This window comes from Camelus ferus, chromosome 5 (genome assembly GCF_009834535.1).
Source record: "Camelus ferus isolate YT-003-E chromosome 5, BCGSAC_Cfer_1.0, whole genome shotgun sequence".
Lineage (NCBI taxonomy): Eukaryota > Metazoa > Chordata > Mammalia > Artiodactyla > Camelidae > Camelus > Camelus ferus.
The window spans coordinates 5,251,651-5,273,756 of record NC_045700.1 but is presented as its reverse complement, the minus strand read 5'-3'; the positions used below and the strand labels follow the sequence as shown (position 1 = coordinate 5,273,756).

Here is a 22,106-nt window from a genome sequence, read left to right as displayed (position 1 = left end):
ACGTAAAAAGAGGTCCAGCACTACCGGTCACCATGGAAATGTTGACTGAAACCACAGTGGGATCCCTAGTGCACTCCCACTTGAGTGTCTGTGTCAGGCACTGGTGAGGATGAGGAGTGCCCGGAGCTCTTAAAACACTACTGTGGGAACACAAGATGATACAACCACTTCAGAAAGTGCCTGGGCAGTTTCATGTGAAGTTTCCCGTGGGGACCCAGCCATTCTGCTCCGAAGTTGTTAGTGAGAATGTAAAAAAAAAAAAAATCGTTGAACTCTCTACTCTTAGAATAGCCATCTTACTGTATACAAATCATACCTCTGTAAAGTGGCTTTCAAAAGCAAGGTTTTTTAAAATGGGGGGGTAGGTGGGGAGGGTGAGCTTGAGGTCCTGGGTTCAACCCCCAGTACCTTCACTGAAAGATAAATAAATAAATAAACAAATGAAATTTTAAGTCTGAATGACCTACGAGAAAAGTCAATATATAGCGAAATATAAAATACACGTTAAAGAAATATATACAGCAGTCTTTTCTCCCAGCACTTGGAAAAAATTAGAAAATTGTTCCTGAGGAGATCATGGAACGAGGACTAAAAGTACGCACGGATATGTACTCCACAGTTGTGGATAGTAGCAAAAATTTGGAAATAACCTAAAAGCCCATCAGTGACACAATGGTTATAAAAGCTATGGTACATCTAAGCAATGGAATTCCACTTAGCACTTTTAAAGTGATGTAGTATATATTCTGTATTACTCAGCGATTCCACTCTTAGGTACATATCCAATAGAAATGGTACAGAGGGTCCCCAGAAGACATATATGTGAATATTACTCGTACTACTATTCACAATAGTAAAAAACTGAGAACGATTTAACTGCCTACTAGCGGTCAGATGGCTAATTTGTGATTTATTGACGCGATGGTACAGTATACTGAGAATGAAAGGTTTATAGCTGCGTGCAGGAACATGCGCGTATCTCATACCAATAAATGAAGAGGCAAGACAGCCGGGTATGTCTGTTGTGAGTGTATTTATATAAAGTTCAAAAGTGCACAACAGTCATCTGTAGTGTTAGAAGTTAGCATAGTGTCTTCGGGAGAATGCAGACTGGAATCAGGCTGCACGGAGAGTTTCTGGGGAACTAGGAACGTTCTGCTCCTTGATCTAGGTACTGATTACTCAGGTGTGTTCAGTCTGTGAAAGTTCACTGAGCTATCCCATCAGTATGTGTGCACTTGTCTTTATGAGGGTTACAGTTCAATAAAAATTAAATAAATCAAAACTGACCCAAAATTCAAGAGGCAAAAAGTGTCTGAAGATTTTACCAAAATAGTAACTGTTGGCGCCTTGGGCAGGGTAGACCGTGGGAGCAGCTTTACTTTCTTTATAGTTTTCCAAATAATTAAAAAGTTTTACATAAGTGTAATGTTTATGTTCAGAGAAATAATGCTGTTTTGGAAAAATGACAGTGCAAATTAATATTTTGACAAACTGTCTTTTTTTATGTAAGTTCCTTGATATTTTTTAACTTAATTTTTAAATAGGCTACGTGTTCCCACGGTCCAAAATGCCAAAAGAAAAAAGAGTATACGGTGAAAAAAGTATCTCGCCCACTCCTGTCCTCCAATCATCCACTTTCTTTCTCTTCAAGCAATCACGGTGCTTTGGAGATACGTTATACAAATACAAATGCAAATGCATGTATTAGGGGGGAAGGGTATAGCCCAGTGGTAGGGTGTATGCCTAGCATGCATGAGGTCCTGGGTTCAATCCCCAGTACTTCCACTAAAAATAAATACACAAATAAACCTAACTACCTCCCCCCACGAAAAAAGAATCTTAAAAAACAAAACAAATGCGTGTATGTTTGTGTGTATTTACTTTTTCACTATTCTGTACCTTTCTATTTTCCTGTATTTTTCCATAGTATATATTATACATTTCTCCATAAGAGTACCTAAAAAACTGTCTTGTTTTATTTTTATAGTTATGTGGTAGTCTGTTGGGTGAGTATACCGTAGTTTATATAGCCAGCCCCCTATTGACGGACAGGTAGGTTTTTTGCAGTTCCTTTCCAAGTATAAATATGCTGAGACAAATCACCTTGTACCTAAGTCATTTTACACATGTGTTTTGTGTCTGTAGGACACATTCCTGCAAGTGAAATTGTGAGTCTCTCAAAGGTTGAGTCTATTCAGTGCGTCATAATAATGATAGAGGTTTACATGCTCACTCTGTAGGGATTTGGACTGAGAAATTTGTTTTGGAATACTACATGTTCTTGGACCTAAAGTCTATACTTAAATTATCTTTTCAATATTAGTTTCTTATAACCTTTTAAATAAATATTTTAAGTGAAATTGTCTTGAATCTTGTCTTATAGTTTCAACCATTTGAGCCCATTTTCAGTCCTTGTCAGGTCCTTTGTTCGTAGCAGTGGGAAAGCCACAATATCTAGACCAAGTCCCGTGTTCCCCAGGTGTGACTTTTGGGTTTGATATCCATCAAGGGAATCGAATGCCCTCATTCTCCTCGTTCAGAAAAATCTCACAAGGAAATGGGTCGGTTTATCAGCCCTGAAACTTTAACTGTGGGGGCCCCTCTGGCATGTGCTGTTACATTCATTAATCCCGTTTCACCTTCATGTCTTTACCAGTCAACGATGAATCTAGTCGAGATGCTGAAGTCACTGCCAGGGAGCACATGGGTTCCAGCAGCTCCCTACAGGCCCGTGAAGAGAAGCAAGAGCCTGTTGTGGTAAGGCCCTATCCACAGGTGCAGGTGTTGTCTACACACCATGCTGTTGCATCGGGCACACCTGTCACAGTGACAGCCCCACCAGCACATCTGACGCCAGCAGTGCCACTCTCATTTTCGGAGGGACTTATGAAGGTAATGGAGAGGTTTAAAATTTCACATTGAACCACAGCTAAGACTGGCTAGCATTTCTGACAGTTGTCACCAAGTGTTAGGCTGTAGCCTCGGATCCTAGTTTTTTCCCGTTGACCTCTCAGTTCAGCCGTCTCTGTAACTCAGAGTCCTGCTGTTCTGCAGTGCCTAGTCTCGTGCCGCTGGGCAGTGGGCATCCCAGGACCTTTCTAATACCCATCTGACATTACTCGGTTCAAGTTATGGGCATGCTGATAGAGTTTTTCTCTTGGAGTGGCACTCTTCTCCAAGGTTTTGTTTTAAACGCTTGCTAATTTGGGAGTCTCTGAGAATATCGCTTTGTGTATTACCTTGCGGATATGTTTCAGTTACTGGGAGTTTGGGAGTTCTGTTTACTTCCCCCTAGACTTGGGAGGCAGCACTGTACAGAAGAAAGAGTGTGGGCTGTGAGCCATGCAGCTCTGGGCTTTATTCCCAGTTTTAGTCTTTGCTGTCTGTGTGGCTTTGAGCAAGTGACTTAGCCTTGCTTTGTATGTTTTCTCACCTGTAACATGGAAATGCCAGTACTTCAATGGAAAGCCTCTGATACTAAGATAAAATTCAGGAGGCTTCTGGCATCCTTCCTGGCCCTCTCCAGGTTTGATTTGTGTACGTGTATAGAATGAAATGCATCACTAGTAAAAAGCTATTGATATGTTTCGTGTGGTTTTCTTGTTTGCAGCCACCCCCGAAGCCCACCATGCCTAGCCGTCCCATTGCTCCTGCTCCACCTTCTACCTTGTCACTTCCCCCCAAGGTTCCAGGGCAGGTTACCGTTACCATGGAGAGTAGCATCCCTCAAGCTTCAGCCATTCCTGTGGCAACAATCAGTGGACAACAGGTTTTTTTCCTCTTAATTTGCTGATTTTCAAACTGAGATGCCCGACTGTTGATCATTATTTCCTGAATGCCAGCAGTACGTTAGGCACTGTACTAAATAAAACATGAAGTGGTCACTGATATCTGCAAGGGGGCAGTCGTAGAGGTGACAGCGGAGGGTGACAAAGGGAATCAGACGAGTGTGCACAGCGGTCTTGGTCACTGAGCCCAGGGGTGTTGACTGTCTGCTGTGTGCGATGCAGATCCAGATGAGACAGCCGAGACCGTGAGCTCACAGCCCAGCTGTGCTTGGCTCCGGAGCAGCCTCACAGCAGTAGTGCTCCTCTGGGTGGTTCTTCCCCTGAGGTGGGTGCACCTCCTGGGCGACCGGCAGGTCCCCTCTGCGGCCCGCCAGTCGTGAGCATTTACTCTGAAGTCTCATGTTTTAACTTCTTTTTTTTTTTTCCCGAAATTGCAGTCCTACTCCATAATACGTATTTGGTTTATTTAAATATTTTCAATGACTCACCCATGAAAACAATGTCAAAGCTCTTTCCCTTTATGTTTTCAAGAAAAAAAACCGGTGTTCTGAAAAGAAGCACCGAGTTTTTCTTTCATTTTGTCATTCTGCTGAGTCCTCACTCCCAGAAGTGCTGGAACAGCCACCGGAGAAGCACTGGCGTCAGGGCTGGGCGGGTGTGAGGAAGGGACACCTCGGGGTGACTGCAGAGCCACTCAGAGGGTGCCTGTTGGATGCTAGCTAAATTTACTGAGAAATCCCGGAGAGCTTGCGGGATGAATGAATGCCATGGGGTGTAAAGGAAGTAGTGAGAATAAGGAAAAACAAGCTTTTGGCCAAGACAGAGAAGACAAGCATGATAGACTAACATTGAGAATGAGAGTATCTGAATGCGGACAGTCAGATGTGTCATCAGCAGTAAGGATCTGGCCACTGGCTGGACTCCAGGCAGTTGATGGTCCTCCCAGTCGCTTCACGTGCCTGCTGGCACAGGTCGGCCCTCGATACACTGACTTAAAAACCCAAGCGTCCTCTCCCTCGGGGTGCTCACTGCCTAAAAGGAACAACCTGGCCCACATTTGGAGGCAACCGACTCCCTAGAAGCAATGGCTAAGCACCAGTGGCTCAGACCAGGCACGTGAAAGTAACATGCCATCCTGTTTCTTGCAGGGACATCCCAGCAACCTGCATCACATCATGACCACAAACGTACAGATGTCTATCATCCGCAGCAATGCTCCGGGGCCGCCTCTTCACATCGGAGCTTCTCACTTACCTCGCGGTAAAGACTGCACGTTTTGTTCAGACGTGTAAAATGTGATGGCACAGACACATTTAGTAGAAGATAGGGTGACACAAAGCATGTCCAGAATCAGCTTGTTAAATTGTCGGGCAGCCAAAATAAACCCAGAGTCATACACCTCTTTAGAATGGTCTAATAGGTACTTCTTACAGTTGTATTACAACAGGTGTGTGTGTATTACATAAACTTAAGGCAATTTAAATATTTAGTGTGGTCTACAGACATGGAAAACCAACAGCAGAGGGTGGAGGTGGGGAGGGACAGATTAGGAGTTTGGGATTAACAGACACACATACAACTACATATAAAATAGATAAACAACAAGGACCTACTGTATAGCACAGGGAACTATATTCAGTTTCTTATAATGAGCTATAGAGGAAAAGAACCTAAATATATATATGTGTGTGTGTATGTGTATAACTGAGTCACTTTGCTGTGGACCTGAAACTAACGTAAATTGACCGCACTTCAATAAAAAATAAGACTTAACAAAAAAATACTTAGTGTGATCCAAAAATTGTCCTTATAACGAGGAACTCCTCAAAGCTGTGGTAATCTAACCATGGTCTTCATTTTTAATAAATAAGTCACGAATATTAATACTGAATATTTTTGAAATTCAGTGATAAGGGTTACTCAAATCTTTTTACTCACATAACAATAAGATGAATTTATTCTTACAATTAAGTTGTAATAGACCGTATGGTATTACATTTAATGAGGTTTTTCAGCTACTTGATCAGAAATCATCACCTTCTATTGGAGAGAATAAAATTACTGTTGGCAAAATCAGGCCAACGGGTACTCGATCATAGTGTAGCTTCGTGGTTCTCAGAGTGAGGGTCGCAGACTGCAGTGGGGGGTCTGTGTAAGGTCAAACCTAAGACATCATTCGCCCTTTTCATGGTGTTCTAGGTGCACCAAGGGTGCAGAGGCAGTGGTGGTTCAAATGAACTCACTGTCCGGTGGTTAAACTGCTGGAGCCTGGGCCTGAATTGTGGTGATACTTGCAATTTAAAAAAAAAAAAAAAAAAAAGGCAGCCAGTTTCATGTAAGCACATCCTTGAAGAAGCAGTTCAGATTTCAGTCTTACTAAATCTCAAACCCTCGCGTGCACGCTTTCTGAATTTTCTACGTGATGAAGTGGGAAGTACCCATAAAGCGCTTGCACTGAGCACTGGCACAGCCAAGTTTATAGGGCATGTGACTGGGGCTACTCAAAGCCATACTGATGCCAAAATACTGTCCTTCCAGGGGCCGCAGCTGCTGCTGTGATGTCCAGTTCGAAAGTAACCACGGTCCTGAGGCCGACTTCCCAGTTGCCAAATGCAGCCACGGCGCAACCGGCGGTCCAGCACATCATCCACCAACCGATCCAGGCACGTCGCAGCTGTGGGTAGCCGGCCAGCCAGGGATTCAGGGCCTACTCCGACTTACCCGCTCCGCTAGGCACCCTGCGAGTCCTTTGACCTCAAGTGACTTTCCATCTAGTTGCCAAGGGATAGAGAAGGTTGAGTCATATACAATGTCGTGTGATCGCAGTAGGAATTTAGGAGAGAGGTAGCAAGGCAAGGCTTCTGGTTGGGATGGGTGTGGCCATGGGGGTTCAGAGAAGGGAAGAGGAAGTGGTGGGGGCAGTGCATGAGCAGTGAACAGTTCAAGGACGAGAGGGATGGTTGTCCACAATGTTGGGTGCAGGCTAGTTAGAATGAAGGGGTTCTCATTTGGATGGGGTATGCGAGCCCCTAAACGTTTAGGCACATTTTTATGCACATACGTATGCTTTTTGAGGAGTTCAGTTCATGCCTTTCAACTTGTTTTCGAGGAAGTCTATGACCCTTGCCATAAATGTATTACCAGGTGATGCTGTGGTGTCTCTGCATTTGGAATGCTAAGATACTGAGTATAAACTGATTATGTACACAGCAGAGAGCCACTCTGTGTTTTTTTAGTATAGTGAATATATGATCAAAAAGATATCTTTGAAAGATTAATCTAGCCGAGTTACATACAGAAGGCAGAAGTTCAGATGCCTTTGTGGATCAGGCTGGTAGGATGTGTGAAATGGCTGGATTTCAGATAGTAAGGAAGAGGGCTGAGTAGGACACTGGTTCTACATGTCTAGCCTGGAGCTGTCAAATTTAAAGCAGAAGAGCTTGCTGGCTACCAACACATCTGAGACCGTAGGGCCCCAGGAGATTAATGATCTGTAGGAAGGACTGGAGAACGAGGAGACCCTGGGTGCACAGCTCACAAGTGAGGGAGACAGAGCTGCAGTCCTGGTATGAGACAGCGGCCTGGACCAGCTGCGTGGTGGGAGGAGGCCTGGAGGTGAGAAACAGATGGAGGATGGGCAGAGTCTGCCAAGATAACTGCCCGTGTTGGGATCAGGAAAGAGGGGCTGCACAGGAGAGCTCTGGTGATTGGAGGAGTGGGCAGCGGATGAGCAGGTGAAGCCCAGTGTGGAACTGGTTTGGCAGGTGAAGGTGGGGCACACGGATGGAGTGATAAGAGAAGTGCATCCATATGGAAACATCTAGAAGGTATCTGAGCACCGGGCATCGTCTGCTGGGAAAGAAGACCAGTACCACGCGTTTTCCTTTTGTGCGCTTAGATGCCCCGGGAACCGACGGCTCTGTCATTGCTGTTGGGCCCTCTGTGGGAAGCGCTGGGTGGTGTAGCAATGAAAGACATCTACTCTGGGACCAGCAGCAGTTCTCTGGGAACTAAGTCTGATGGGCCAGCTTCCAGTTTGTACTAAAAGTAGGACAGAATTTTGAATCTGGTCGTGTTTGGAGAGGAGGGCCTGGTGTATTGTCCAACCAGAACTGGATTTTGTTGATGCTTCTGACTCTTGGTCTTATAACTACCTATTTGAAAAGAGAACTTCATCAGGACAGTGAGAATTTATTTTCATTTGGACATAAACATGCTTATTTAGAGGCCCAGCTTAGACTTTTAGTGTTTGTCATACTGGATTTTGCTTTTCATTTTAAATGAAATTTTTTTTTTCTCTTGTAGTCTCGGCCACCTGTGACCACATCCAATACCATCCCTCCTGCTGTGGTAGCAACCGTGTCAGCCACCAGAGCTCAGTCTCCTGTCATCACTACGACAGCCGCACATGCTGCCGACTCGGCACTGAGGTATATCTAGGGGTCCAAGATCAAGCTGTCCCGCCCTCCTCCCTTCATCTCGCCCTTCTTACTTTCCTTCTTTCCTTCACTTAACTCAGTAAATATTTATTGAGTGCTTCGTAATGTTCTGCATACTGAGGAAAACACAGTAAACAAAAAGAAATTTCTGCCCTCAAAGAGTTTCTATTTTTAGGGGCTGGAGACATACATTAAAAAATAGATTTTTTAGGTGGCAAAAAGGGCTTTGGGGAACAACTAGGGTGAATGGGATTTGGGGTGACACTGTAGGCAGTACAGGGGGCTTACTAGTTCATATAAAGTGATCAGGAAGGACTTTGTTGATAAGAATACATTCAAGCAGAAAACTGAATGGTGAGATGAACCATAGGGCTGTCTAAGATGTGAGTGTCCTAGACGGTGAGAATGGTAAGTGCAAAGGCCCTGAGGCAGCAGTGTGTTTACCGTGTCAGGGAGCCACAAGAGGCTAATGGTAGGAGAGTGGCCAGAGATTATTTTAGGAGGTAACAGGGCCCCAGTAAGGGCCTTATGACCCACTCCAAGGATTTGGACTGTGCTGGGGTGCAGCGGGAAGTCAGTTCTCAGAGCAGTGTTGTGATCTGAAGTGTTGGATCAGCCACCAGGCTGGAGAGAGCAGGCTAAGTTGGAAACAGATTGTTTAGAAGGGTTATGGCAGGAGTCCAGGAGAGACGATTATTGAGGGTGGAAGGACACGGTTAGATTCTGAACAGGATTGTACAGACTGTCAGGATTCTGAGGACTTACACATGGGACTAGGAGAGCACGAGGAAAGTCGGATTATGCCCACGCTCATCGGCCTGTGCAGCTGGGAGGGTAGAGCTGCGTTCTTGTGAGTTGGAGGATGGGGGGAATCCCAAACTTTGGTTTTTGATATTTTAAGGTTGTGCTGCCCTCGGAGCACTCACATGGAACCATAGAGATAGGTTAATAAGAGTCTGGAGTCCATGGAAGAATTCTGGAGAGATAATTTAGGAAGACAGTCTGGGTGGGGAAGAGCTTCAGGGAGAACAGGGTTCCCATTGGGAGGGAAGCCGTGTTCTCTTGGGAGGACCATAGTTCCTTAGGGCGGGAGGGTAGAGGGTGTGTCCGCAGAGGTTGAAGTTATTGGGGATTTTGCTGAAGGTGAATTGTGAGTCCAGAGGGTATAGTGGAAAGGTTGGGTGTTTGACAAGTGAGGATAGTACAGTTAAGAGATTACAGAGTTGCACAGGAATGACATCTGGTTGGTGAGGGATGGTCTCTGATGCTCCTTGGGGGTGACACAGTCAGAGTTGAGGACATGGCGGTATTTGTCCTCATGCTCCCCAAGCATGTTGTGGTGGTGAAGCTGTGAAACTAGGGGAGGGCAGTGGGACACGAGTCTTGTCAGGAGCGAACAGAGGTCTGGTGGTCCTTGATTCTTGCCGTCGGTTGTGTGGCTGCCAGGGAAGGAGCCTTTACACTTAAACAAGAAGGGATTCACTGAACAAAAGGGGTAGTGGGCATGCGGAACAGAGCTGTCACAGACCATCCAGAAGACCTGATGGCCAGTTGGAAGCAGTCCAGAGGTGCCTCCTTGGTTTCTTCCTTGCCTGACTGAGTAAATGGAAAGGGCACAAGGGAGAGAAAGCAGATTTTAGAGAGAAGGCTGAGTCTTGGGATGCTGAGTTTATCTGTGGAACAATCAAGAGGCTGTTGTCAATAGGTGGTTGAAGGCTGTCTGTGCCTGAGACAAGGAGTTATGAAGTCATCAGCCTATGGGCTACTGGTAAAGCTTTAGGGATCTGAGTCCAACCAGGAAGAGGGCCTAGAACAGAACTCCGAAGAAAGTAACATTGAAATGAAGAATAGTGCCTGGAACTTAACTTTCCCCCAGCTCTGTCATTGACTAGCTGTGTGACATTAGGCAAATTGATTACCTTCCCTGACCCTTAGTCCCCTCTTTAATAAAATGAGAACATTTTACTATTTGGTCATTGATATATCGCCTGAGGCACAAAGAGACCCAACTACCTAACATAAAATAGACTGTGTGTTACTCATGTTATCTTTGTATTGCCTTTAAAAAACTAATTTATTCAGATGGCAGGATGAAATTCAAAAGGTATAAATGTGTATAGGGTTAGACTTTTTTAAACCATGTTGTTGAGTTATCTGTCTTTTCTAGTGTATTGAGTTTTTAATTTAAAAAATGGGTATTAGCGCTCACTTCAGCAGCACATGTACTAAAAAATGGATATTAAATTTTGTCAGATGTTTTCAGCATTCACACCTACAACAGATACTCACTATGTGCCTCCTATGTGCCAGTCACTGCTCTAGGCCCTAGAAATACACTAGGGAATTAAACAGACAAAAACCCTAATGATCAGATGATTTTTCTATTTGCAGTATCTCTAACGATAAATTCCTAACCTCTAACTCCCTTTAAATTCTAGGGATAGAAAGTTTAAATGGACCAATTTCCATAGAAAAAAATAGAAAGAAATTTCAAAGCACTATGTCTCAGAAAATCATCAGGCCCAGCCAGTTTCACTAAATTCTGCAAAGCTCTCAAAGACCAGATAAACCAATAATTAAATTGATTCAAGGCATAGAAAAAGATAGAACATTCCAAAATATTTAAGTGGTACAACTTACTCCTTCTGTTAAATGGATTCAATCCTGTCTGCCAGTTCTTTGGTGGTGGTGGTTTTTTTGTCATCACTTAGGTAAATGAAATTTATTCTCTTACTTTCGTCAAGGGCTGATGGAACCAATATTTTGAGGTTTCGCATGCTCTGACTCATTTCTCAGACATCCTTATATTTAAGCAGTAGTTTGGCTAACAGAGAATTTTTTTGGTTTCTGTAATCTTTCCATGAGTACTTTATAAGTATTTTTCCTCTGCTTTCTAGAACTGGATAATGCTGTGCAGTAGTCTGAGTCTAGCCTGATTTTTTTTTTTTTAACCTCTTAAAAAGACCTAGATATTTTTGCCTGATTGCTTAAGATTGTTTATCTTTGAATTTCAGCAACTTTACTAGGATGTGTTTCATGGTGATCAGTGTGTATCATTTTGTTCTGGAACCTGACGTGCCTTTTTAATCTGTAGCACAAAACTATGAAACATTTTCTTGAGTAGTATCTTTATATACTCATTCTTTTCCATTCTGTTGCCAGGGAGCCAATAATGTGCTTGTTGGATCTTTTTGCATGATTCCTTATCTAAATCCTTTTAAACTATTTTTTTCCCCTTTTGGCTCTGCCTACGTTTCTCGTGATTTGCTCTGTCCCTTCCTGAGTTTTCAGCACTGTGTCTCATGTTCATCTTTCAATTTTACCTTCATTCCTAAAACAGCCGGATGTTTTTCTTTTCTCTCTTGAGCTCTGCCCATTAATTTTGTCTTCTTTTGTTGTCTTGTCATCACTTGTCAATGAGCTCTGACATCTTTGCTTTGTGTTTTCATTTTGTGGAAGCAGTTGTATCATTCAGTTTCTTAGTTCATGGCACCATTTCTGCTTAGTAGGAGCATTTATAGTGAACTTCCTCATTTCTGTCCACCTTTTTCTTGTAGCTTCTTTAAATAGATCCTGTGCAGTTCCTTTCTGAGTCCTCATCTTTCAATGAATTGGATTTATTCTGGGTCAACTGATTGTAATTATAATTGGAGGCTGAGCTATATGCTGGGTTAGGAGAAATTTTCCTAATGACTCAGGATCCTTGTTTTGAGGTTTCTTGGTGGTTATGTCTCTCCTGCCGGTGAAGATGCATACACTGCTCAAATGGCAGAGTTTCTCTTCCTGGGTTCACCATACACTGTTTCCTATGTGGGCCTTACCTGTGTCTCTGTGATTCCTAATTCATGCCTTGCTTCTTGGATCTTGAAACTGGTCAGGGTTCAGGTTCCACTTTACTGCCATCTCCCCCTGGTTTTTTGTTTGTTTGTTTGTTTAATTTTATTGAGTTATAGTCAGTTTACAATGTCAGTTTACAAAGTCAGACAAGGACCCAAATGAATACTGGAGGATGGTCATGAGTCCACCTGTTGTTAGAGAACCCCTATTTTCTGTATCTGTCAAGTGTCTAAATTGGGTCTCTAGCCCTAGAGTCACCTTTGAGGCCATTACAAAAACTGATTGCTGGGAGAAATAGTATAGTGATTAAGACAACAGATCTGGGAGCACTTTCCAGCCAGCTGATCTTTTTTGGGGGGAGGAGGGATGGCAGGAGTTGCCACTGTGTACTCAGGGATTTTTTTACTCCATGTGTATTAATCCACATCCCTTTCTTTTTCTTTAAGTTGCCCTAAATTTGGCTCGTGAAAACCCCTTTGAACTGACTCAAGGGTCCTTTTGATGAGTCCTATGAAGTCTTTAAGTACATTCTTTCTAATACGTGGTGAATCAGGCTTCCTTTTACTTGCTCTGCTTCTCTGGTCTTGAAATCAGCCATTCCTCCAAGAATCCTTGATTCCTTTCAGTGGAGGATGGTATTTAGAACCCAAGATCTAGGTACTAGGAGTAGACTTGCTTCTGGGTTATCACTGCTTTGGGGCCCTTTCTGTGGACAGAGGTAGTCAGTATGTAAAGATAGTCATATTTTCGTACTGATACTTACAAATAAAGTTTAACACTACAGATTTTTTTCTTAGATTTTATATTTGTGCATCTTTTCTGTTATACTGAAAACCTCATTTTCCGAAGACATTAATGTAACTACTTGGGTTTTTGTCCTCAGACTAGATCCCACTAAGCAGAGGGAATGTATCCAAAAGTCACTTGAAGCGATTCTTTCCTCTGTGGAGTATGCAGTAACATTTTCTTTTTCCTAACATACATTCACCTGCTTTCAGAATAGCAACATGTAAAAAGGTGCACAGCGAGGAGCTGTCATTGCTCTCATCCCTGTCCCTTGGGTACCAGCTTCCCATGTTCTTGCTCCTCGGCTTTCTTTGTAGCCTGTTAATACTTTTTTGGTTCTTTTCAGTGGGTGTTTATTGTCGTTTAACATACAGTTAGGATTATTTGTTTACATTTGTTTCTAATTTTAGGATTTGCTTTTTGATTCTATTTTGTAAAATACGTAAATTATTGATTTGGTTCAAAATCCAAAGCTTTATAAAAAGATGACTCACGAATATCCCCGTCCCCTTCCAAGTGGCCATCTGCTCTTAGTAGGTCACCAGGTTATTCCTCTCTGACTTGGCTTCTTAGGAGTCCCCCTAAGGATTTCTTTTTATGAGAATAAGTGTACACACAGATAAACACACTTTCCTTGTTTCTGCTCCTTTCACACGGAAAAGACCTCATATCGTATTTCTGTATTTGTTTCACACTTTGCATTTTTCTCTTAACAGTATATTCTGGAGATGACTCCAGATCATCCGTGCATGAAAATACCTATCTTACTCTTTTTTTTTTTTTTTGGCCGCATTGTGCCCTAGCTTATGGGTGTACTGACGGACCTTTTGGCATAGGCTGTTGCGTGTTAGTGATTGTGTGCTGTCAGGGTGCATTCCTGGACGTGCAAGTGATAGGCCAAAGAGTGAATGTCTCAGTTTCCTCACTTAGGAAATGGTAATATTGCCTACCTCTGTATGTAAATATTAATGTGTAAAAGCACCTTAACACTTAAATATGTGTATCAGTACTAATATATAAAGCACTTAAATCATGCCTGACATGTAAGTCATTATGTAAATATTGTTATTTTTCATTAGAGTAAATGAAAATCAAAGACTATTCTTTTAGGAACATTTAATGTACCTAAATACTTAAGAAATATTCCTTTCGGGCTATATTCTTGGATGAGCGGGACCTTTTAAAATATGAGCACATTGAAGTTTGAATTTAGGAGATACTTTTGTGATGATTCTGTTGGCACTCTTTTTTGTTACAAGTATCTTCAGAATTGTTCCCATAACTAGGTTCAGCCATCCTCAAATATGTTGTCATTTTAATTAAGTTTCCATGTGTCTCTCTGAATGTTGTTCGCTGTAAGTCCTGGGAGTGGGTGGCTTTCATGGCGCTGTACTTGGTGACCTGTATGATCAACTATTCACAACCCAGGCTCCAGTCGTAGGCTCTCTCCTCCGTGAGTTCCCCCACGCGTCACAGCTGCACCTGTGGCCAGGCTCTCAGCTTGCCTTTGACCTTAAATGAGAAGCTGTTTAGTTCTCTTTCTGTAGGGAGAAAACCATCCTCTATTCAGTTTATAAACTTTATTCACAGAGATCCCAGCAGGTCGGATTTTAAAACATTTTGAGGAAACCGTTGCTTAGTTTGGTTACATGGAGTCCCAATCGTGTTTCACCCGTGCAGCTCAACTTTTCATGTTTTCTTCTTCCTAATCTATATTCACATGGTTCCAAAGTAGAAAACTGTAAAAACATAGACAGTAGGGAGTATCACTTTATCTGCCGGCTACCAAGGCCTCTGTTCTCATCCCTTTGTCTTTCTAAAGTAGCATGTTAGTAGCTTTCAGGGTATCCTTCCAATGTGTCTTAAATACAGGCACATTCAAATGCAGCTCTTCATTTTTATCCTTTTTACCCAAAAGATTGTTTAATTCATGTATTCCTAAGCTGCCTCTCAGCGCCGCCGGCAGTGTGTTAGTCTCATAATTCACATGTTCTCCTTTGGTTTTTTTCATGTAACAACACACATTGAAAGCTTTCCATTTCAGTACTTGGAGCTTCATCATTCCTTTAGTAGCAGTGCGCTGATCCTTTGTATGAACAGATTTGACTTCACTATCATAAACAGTATTGCGGTGAATAACTTTATACTTAACGTCAGTATGCACGTGTGCAAGAATATCTGTAGGATAAAGTCCCTAAAGTGATCAGGGGGTATACGTGGGTGTAATTTATTACCTGTGTCTTATTACCTTCCATGGGGTTCATACCAATTTACACTCCATCCAGAATGTTTAAAAATGCTTGTCCCTGTACAACTGGAACAACAGAGGACACTGTCAGTTTTTTTTATTTTTGCCAATCTGATAGGTGAACGATGATATCTCAGTGTATTTTTTGATATATTGTATTTATTTATTTTTAGTTTGGTTTTTGTTGGGGGGGGATTAGGTTTATTTATTTACTTAGTGGAGGCACTGGGGATTGAACCCAGGACCTCGTGCCTGCTAAGCATACACTCTACCACTGAGCTATACCCCCCACCACCTTCTCAGTGTATTTTAAATGGCTTTTCTCTTCCTATGAGTGAGACTTAGAATCTTTTTCTTTTGTTAAGGGGCCATTTGTGTTTTCTTTTTAGCAAACTAGCTATTCATATCCTTGGCCTGTTTTTTTGTTTGTTTGTTTTTTAATTAGATTGCTATTTTTCTCATTGATTTCTAAGAGCTCTTAGTATGTTAAGACTACACTTTCATCTCTGAGTCTTTTTACTTTGCTTGTAGTTTATTTTGCTGTATTAGGAGTTTTGCTTCTTTGTTCATAGAGTCAAATTTATTGATCTTTTATAGCTTTTGGATTTTGAGAGCTTTTAATTGTTAGAAAGCTCTCCTGCACTTCAAGGTTATAAAAGGGTTTTCTTTTCCTTATATACTTTTTAATTTTCCACTAAGTCTTTCATGATTTTCTTATTTATCCTGGTGTACCATGTGAATTATGGATCCAATTTTATTGTTTTCCAAATGGCCATGTAGTCTTTACAGCATCATTTATTAGATAGCCCATGTTCATGGCTCTGACTTGAGATGTCTACTTCCACGTACTGTCAAGTTTTATTGCCATTTTGGCAATTTCAGTGGCTTGCTACCAGGTAAGCTGACATGCCGTCTGGGTTGAGATCCCTTCCAATTATTAGGCAATCATAAATGTGACTTTTTATCATGTGGTAAGGTATGATATGAATTGGGGGATGGAGGTCAGTGCTTCAAGGGTCACAGGTTAAGCTGTGAATCAAGGATTTCTGTCATCTTCCCTTGTAACAGTTAGAACCTTGGTGTATATCTCCAGCTTGGTCCACAGAGCGACGTGTGTTTGTCATAATAAGGCTTAACTCAAGATTGTCAGAGGGTGCTGGTTAATTGTATCGAGGACCCTGAGAATGACTAAGGGTTTCTTTATTTGGTTCAAGGAACACCTTCATCCTATTTTTTTTTTTTTTTTTGAAATACAGTCAGTTACAATGTGTTAGTTTCTGGTGTACAGCACAACATCCCAGTCATCCATATACATACATGTATTCGTTTTCTTTTTTTTTTTATTAAAGGTTATTACAAGACACTGAACATAGTTCCCTGTGCTATACAGAAGAGACTTTTTTTTAAATCTATTTTTATATATAGTGGTGAACATTTGTGAATCTCAAACTGCCGAATTTATCCCTTCCCATCCCCTTTCCCCCGTAACCATTAGATTGTTCACTATGTCTAGGAGTCTGTTTCTGTTTTGTAGGTGAGTTCATAGTGTCCTTTTTTTTTTCTAATCACTTTTAAAATGAAGCTTCCGGCAGTTTCTGGGAGAAACCCAATAGGCCGTTTCCTTCCTTGGTTCACCTGCAGGCTTCACAGATGTGTGAATAGATAAAACCCATGACTGTGATCCAGCACCAGGTAACCAGTGGCCTGGACTGCCTGCGCTGCGTCTGGAGACACGGTATAAATCGTAGTGTCTTTTCTGTCTTTCCAGTCGGCCCACTCTGTCTATCCAGCATCCACCGTCTGCAGCAATTAGTATTCAGCGTCCTGCCCAGTCTCGGGACGTGACCACAAGAATCACACTGCCTTCTCACCCTGCTCTGGGGACGCCAAAACAGCAGCTTCATACCATGGCCCAGGTAAATCAGAGGCGGGGCACTGCCTGTCTGCCCCGGGGCAAAGGCAGGATCGGGCAAAACTTGTTCAGATCGAAGGCATGATTGCTTTTCAACTAGATTCAGTGGGAAATGTTCTCATTGATAATTCTGTTGTGGGGTGTTTCCCCGCAGAAAACCATCTTCAGTACTGGTACCCCAGTGGCTGCAGCGACAGTGGCACCTATTTTGGCGACCAACACGATTCCTTCAGCCACCACGGCCGGTAAGTCAGCGGGCAGCCCTGCGCCACCTGCCGGGGAAGAAGGAGCCGGAAATCCTGGGTTAATTTTTCATTTCTCAGCTTCAGTCAGAGAATGAGAATTAGCCTAGAAAAATTCTCGTAGCTCTTCCCAAGAGCTTTTCTCAGGTTTGGGAGCATCCATAATGTGTGCAGAGAGGCCACTGTTGAAGACTTTCCCTCTCTCTCATTCCAGGATCTGTGTCACACACACAAGCTCCCACGAGTACCATCGTTACCATGACAATGCCCTCACACTCATCCCATGCTACTGCCGTGACCACGTCAAACATCCCGGTCGGTGAGTGCAGCCTGCAGACAGAGGCTTATGAGGAATATTTCAGCCCCCTTGACCGGGTCTTGATCTAGGTGGCCAGTATCGATTTTTATTGTTGAATGAAGAGTACTGCCTCTAACTTGTAATAGTATTTGGTATACAGATTCAGCATTTTGACGATAGGGGGAAGAAGAGAAGATAATCTTGGAGAGCTCAAAGTAAGCTATTTTAATGGCACTTTTGACTTCTTCATCAAACTTTACCTCTTCTCCGTGGACCTTTAAGAAAAGTAAGTTGACTTTACAAGAGCAACACGAGAAGTGATAAAGAATCCAAGGACTGGAATGAAGAGAGCTTGTTCCCTGATAGATCGTTCAGGAAAAATCTCAGAAGGGATGCAGTGGGGGAAAGAGTGTAAACCTGAGGCTCTGATTTGAGTGCCATCCAAGATACTTCACAACCATCCTAAAATTCCTTCTAGGCTTTGCTTATTCCCCTTTTAAATGTCTGTATTAAAAATTCTTTGAAATTACAAACTCTTTGAAGAGTTTCTGGCAGGCAAACTGTAAATGACCAAGAGCAGGGATTGGCAAGCTTTTCCCGTTGGGCCAGGTAGTACACGCTGTGGGTTCTGCAGGCCTCGTGGGCCTGTGCCCCAGCCACTCAGCTCTGGGCGATACGTAACCAGATGGGCCTGGCTGGGTTCCAGTAAGACTTTTATGGACACAGAAATTTGAATTTCATGTAATTCCTTTTTAAAAAGCTTTTCAGTTTTATTATTTTTTAACTGAAGTATGGTCGATTTATAATATGCTAATTTCTGTTGTACAGCATAGTGATTTATTTATACACGTATATATTTTTTGTATTCGTTTTCATTATAGGCCGTTACAAGGTGTTAAGTATAGTTTGTTGTGCTATACGGTAGAAACTTGCTGTTTATCTGTTTTATATATAGTAGTATATATCAGCAGATCCCAAATTCCGAACTTATCCCTCCCTACCCCCTTCCCCCTCTAGTAACCATAAGTTTGTTTTCTATGTCTGTGTGTCTGTTTCTGTTTTGTAAATAGGTTCATTTGTGTCTCTCTTTTTTAGATTGCACAAATAAGTGCTATTATACAGTATTTTTCTTTCTCTTTATGGCCCACTTCACTTAGAATGATGATCTCCAGGTCCATCCATGTTGCTGCAAATGGCATTATTTTATTCCTCTTTATGGCTGAGTAGTATTCCACTGTGTTTATATACCACATCTTCTTTATCCAGTCATCTGTCAATGGACATTTAGGTTGCTTCCGTGTCTTGGCTATTGTAAATAGTGCTGCTGTGAACATTGGGGTGCATGTGTCTTTTTGAATTAGAGTTTCCTTCAGGTATACGCCCAGGAGTGTGTTTGCTGGATGATAGGGTGAATTTCATATAATTTTCACGTATCACAAAATATTCTTTTGAGTTTTTTCCCTCAACCATTTGAAAGCGTGAACCTGTTGTTAGCTCAAGTAGAAGCAGGCATGGGCAGGGTCAGGCCCACAGGTTGCCCTCGCCTACCTGGAAGCTGTTGGCTCCTGTCACAGCAGAGACTGGCCGTGAGGCAGAATGCTTCCCTCTGTAACCTCAAGTCACAGGTTTTAGTTTCTCATGTTACCTGTGTCTTGGTTCTGTTAGTGTGCTATCTGCCTGTTCTTCACTCCCAGAGATGTGGGGCAGCCACCGTATTTTCAGTAGACTGCACATGTAGAAGTGAGGATGCGTTGTCACCCTTAACTGTCAGAAATCTGGTGGCCAGACACAGAAGTGCGACTCCCCTGCTGGCCGAGTCCCAGCATTCGGGGTCCCTCCCCACCTTGCTTCCTCTGCCTGGGAGATGGGCTGCAGCATCACCACCCTCTTAGCAAACTTGCAGGGCACTTTTCCAGAAGAATGTTAGGACCCAGGACACCCTTATTCTCTTTCAGATCACTGGGCCATTCCAGCCCTTAAGCTGATACTAAGCCCCAGCGAAGGCTTTTAGCAGACTTCTCTCACACCCTCTGAATTCAATTTCGCATCTGTGAAGTTACTGTGTGTGTGTGTGGTTTCAGCATTGATGTGCTTTTCTTGAAAAAGATCATTGATTGTTCCGTGTTGTCATTTCAGACCATTTTCTGGCTGTACTTCACAGTGTCATCTATTCCCCTCAGCACTGTAAAGTCAGAGCCAAGGTTGTTCTTTTCATTTTTATAGTCCAGAGTCTCACCAGGGAATCTATAGCTCCTAAGAAAATCAGACCAGTAAAGAGGGGCCGTGTACCCTACAGGGGCTCTCTGGTTTTGTCTGGAACTCTCTCTGTGAAGAATTATTCAGAGATTAGTTCTCGTTAATGTCACTGTCTTCCTCAGAGTAACATTGTGAAGTAACCTCACAAAAAGCACCAGCAGACAGTGTTCATTCATTTGGCTGAAACTGCCAGCTTTTTGCCTTCCGTGAGTTACTGTGCTGCTGTACTCTGTGTCTCCCCAGCTCTTTTACCTTTGAGTTTTAACCATTCCCTAAATTGTAGACACGAAAATCGTTTGTCAGGGTTGTTCAGATATAACATCTGCCAGTTAATGTGATTGGTTTTGTCTAAGTTCCGGCAGGTTTATGCTCTAGTTTTGTCTTCCTCTTTGATAGTATCCCAAATATTTGTTATACCATAAGAGGATTTCCTGTACAAAAGTACCTCAGTTGAGAAGGGAAACCTGATATTAAGTCTAGAGCACTGATTTTCAAGATGGGGCTATAAGAGATACATTAAAATCACCTAAGTGGCTTTTTCTAAGTGTCACTTGCTTTCTCCAGCTGAGATAAAATTTTAAATTGAGCCATTGTTATTAATAGGAATGTTATCGATTCCTTGTTATTAATAGAAATGTTATTAATTCCTTGTTATTAATAGGAATGTAATAGAATTAAAGGGGAAAAACCTGATTAACCACTAGCATAGGGTTTTCACCTGCAGTGAGTGCCCCTCCGCAATAGAATACCATCCTCGTTTTCTCCACACAAGATGGTGGTCTCAGAATAGAAAAAGCAGAATCAGATGATCACAGCCTTCAGAAACCAGGGATTATCTTTGGAAATAGCCCTAACTTATGATTTCTGCATTATGTTTTTGTAAAGTTTTTTTCCTAATAATTGAGGATAAATGGCTTTTTTTTTAACACTATTATTCTTTTCAGTGGGAGAAGGCAGTTAGGTTTTTTTATTTATTATTAGTATTTTTTTTTAATAGAAGTACTGGGGATTGAATCCAGGTCCTTGTGCATGCTAAGCACACACTCTACCACCGAGCTCTACCCTCCCCGTTAATGGCTTTTTTAACTGGAAAAAAAAGCGTGTGTGGTCACCAACCTCTGCTCAGCTACTCTGTCAGATGACAGCGCATTCCCACTGTTTTCTTCTACCTTTTATGGGCTTTTTCAGTGAAAAACCAAGACTTAAGTTGCTTTTTAGTCAGCACCCTCTCTACTTCCCGCTGATGGAAAATGTCAAGCCGGCTTCTCTGTGTGTGAGCCAGGAGGTGCCATCCTCAGTGGCCGACCTGGCATCCCACCCCTCATCCTGCAGAAACTTCAGTGCGTCCCCCAGGAAGCAGCTGGGCGTTGTTGGGGTGTGTGCTGCCTGCCCGCCGATGTACAGTGCACTGCGCTTTGGCGATGGATTGGCATCAGTCATCTCTCATGTCAGTGGTCTTTACCCACATGGCAGCTGTCCCTCTGTCTTCTGAGGTCACAGCTCCCCTTTTCAGATTCCCAGTCACAGCGTTAACACACAGGTTGGTAAGAAGGGTTCAGCTCTACCTTCTAAACAAGATTTGACTGCAAATTGTAGAGGAGAGCCAGCTTTGAATCTCAGATTAAACTTGAAAACCATGGTCGTTTTAATTTTGCCACAAAGTAAATTATGCAGAATCACAGAACATTTCAGAAGACTTAAGAAATTAAGCAACTAACTAGAGAAGGCCTCCTCATGGATGAGGAAACTGTGACTTGGAAATGGAAATGATCTCATTAGCTTCATAGTACCAGGTGTGTGCCCTGGCATAGAGTCTAAGGTGTTTGCCGTTTCTATATTCAAATTTTTGTTGAATTTTTTTTTTAAGTTTTCTCCTTTTTAAACAAACAATCTCCAAGTACCTCCTCCAAACATAACTAAATGAATAAACCTAATTACCTCCCCCTTAAAAAAAAGAAAGGGAAAAAAAGTCTCCTCTCCCCAAAATAAATAAATAAATAATTTTTTTTAAAGAAGAAAATAAAAAAATAAATTAAAAAAGGTCTCCAAGAAGCCAGGTCAGGGGAAAGGGGCCTGGTGGCTGATACTTTTGTTGAAGTCCTCATGTTGAAATGAACCCTGCCTCGACAAATAACAGAATGGTTATATCAGTGGATTATTATATTGAAATAATTCTGTTGAACCATGTATCCTCATCTTTCATTTTTCATCTTAAAGAAAACTAAGAATGCAGGCTTCTTACTACCGTTTGCCTTCTTAAGATGGTTGCTGTCCAGGAACGCGTCGGCGCACCAGTG

At 42.4% G+C, this 22,106-nt stretch overlaps 1 protein-coding gene and 1 long non-coding RNA gene across 12 annotated transcripts in view; one reads left to right on the top strand and one right to left on the bottom strand.

The window, feature by feature from the left end:
- The window catches only part of SAP130 (Sin3A associated protein 130), a 72,329-nt gene that overhangs the window by 5,926 nt on the left and 44,297 nt on the right, over nucleotides 1-22,106 (top strand). For 6 of the 11 annotated variants that reach the window (XM_032479235.1, XM_032479241.1, XM_032479236.1 and 3 more), the window contains exons 3-10: nucleotides 2,660-2,895; nucleotides 3,614-3,772; nucleotides 4,940-5,051; nucleotides 6,330-6,454; nucleotides 8,097-8,221; nucleotides 16,870-17,017; nucleotides 17,168-17,258; nucleotides 17,470-17,574. In XM_032479235.1, the coding sequence (XP_032335126.1) occupies nucleotides 2,660-2,895; nucleotides 3,614-3,772; nucleotides 4,940-5,051; nucleotides 6,330-6,454; nucleotides 8,097-8,221; nucleotides 16,870-17,017; nucleotides 17,168-17,258; nucleotides 17,470-17,574 (1,101 nt within the window). The remainder of the gene's footprint in view (nucleotides 1-2,659; nucleotides 2,896-3,613; nucleotides 3,773-4,939; nucleotides 5,052-6,329; nucleotides 6,455-8,096; nucleotides 8,222-16,869; nucleotides 17,018-17,167; nucleotides 17,259-17,469; nucleotides 17,575-22,106) is intronic. The other 5 variants (XM_032479234.1, XM_032479239.1, XM_032479237.1 and 2 more) reach the window with 5 other exon arrangements.
- Nucleotides 1,078-16,216, bottom strand: LOC116663547. Its single transcript, XR_004319716.1, has 3 exons — nucleotides 16,205-16,216; nucleotides 8,998-9,003; nucleotides 1,078-1,376 (listed from the first exon to the last, which is right to left on the bottom strand). It is a non-coding gene; the product is annotated as an uncharacterized LOC116663547 (long non-coding RNA).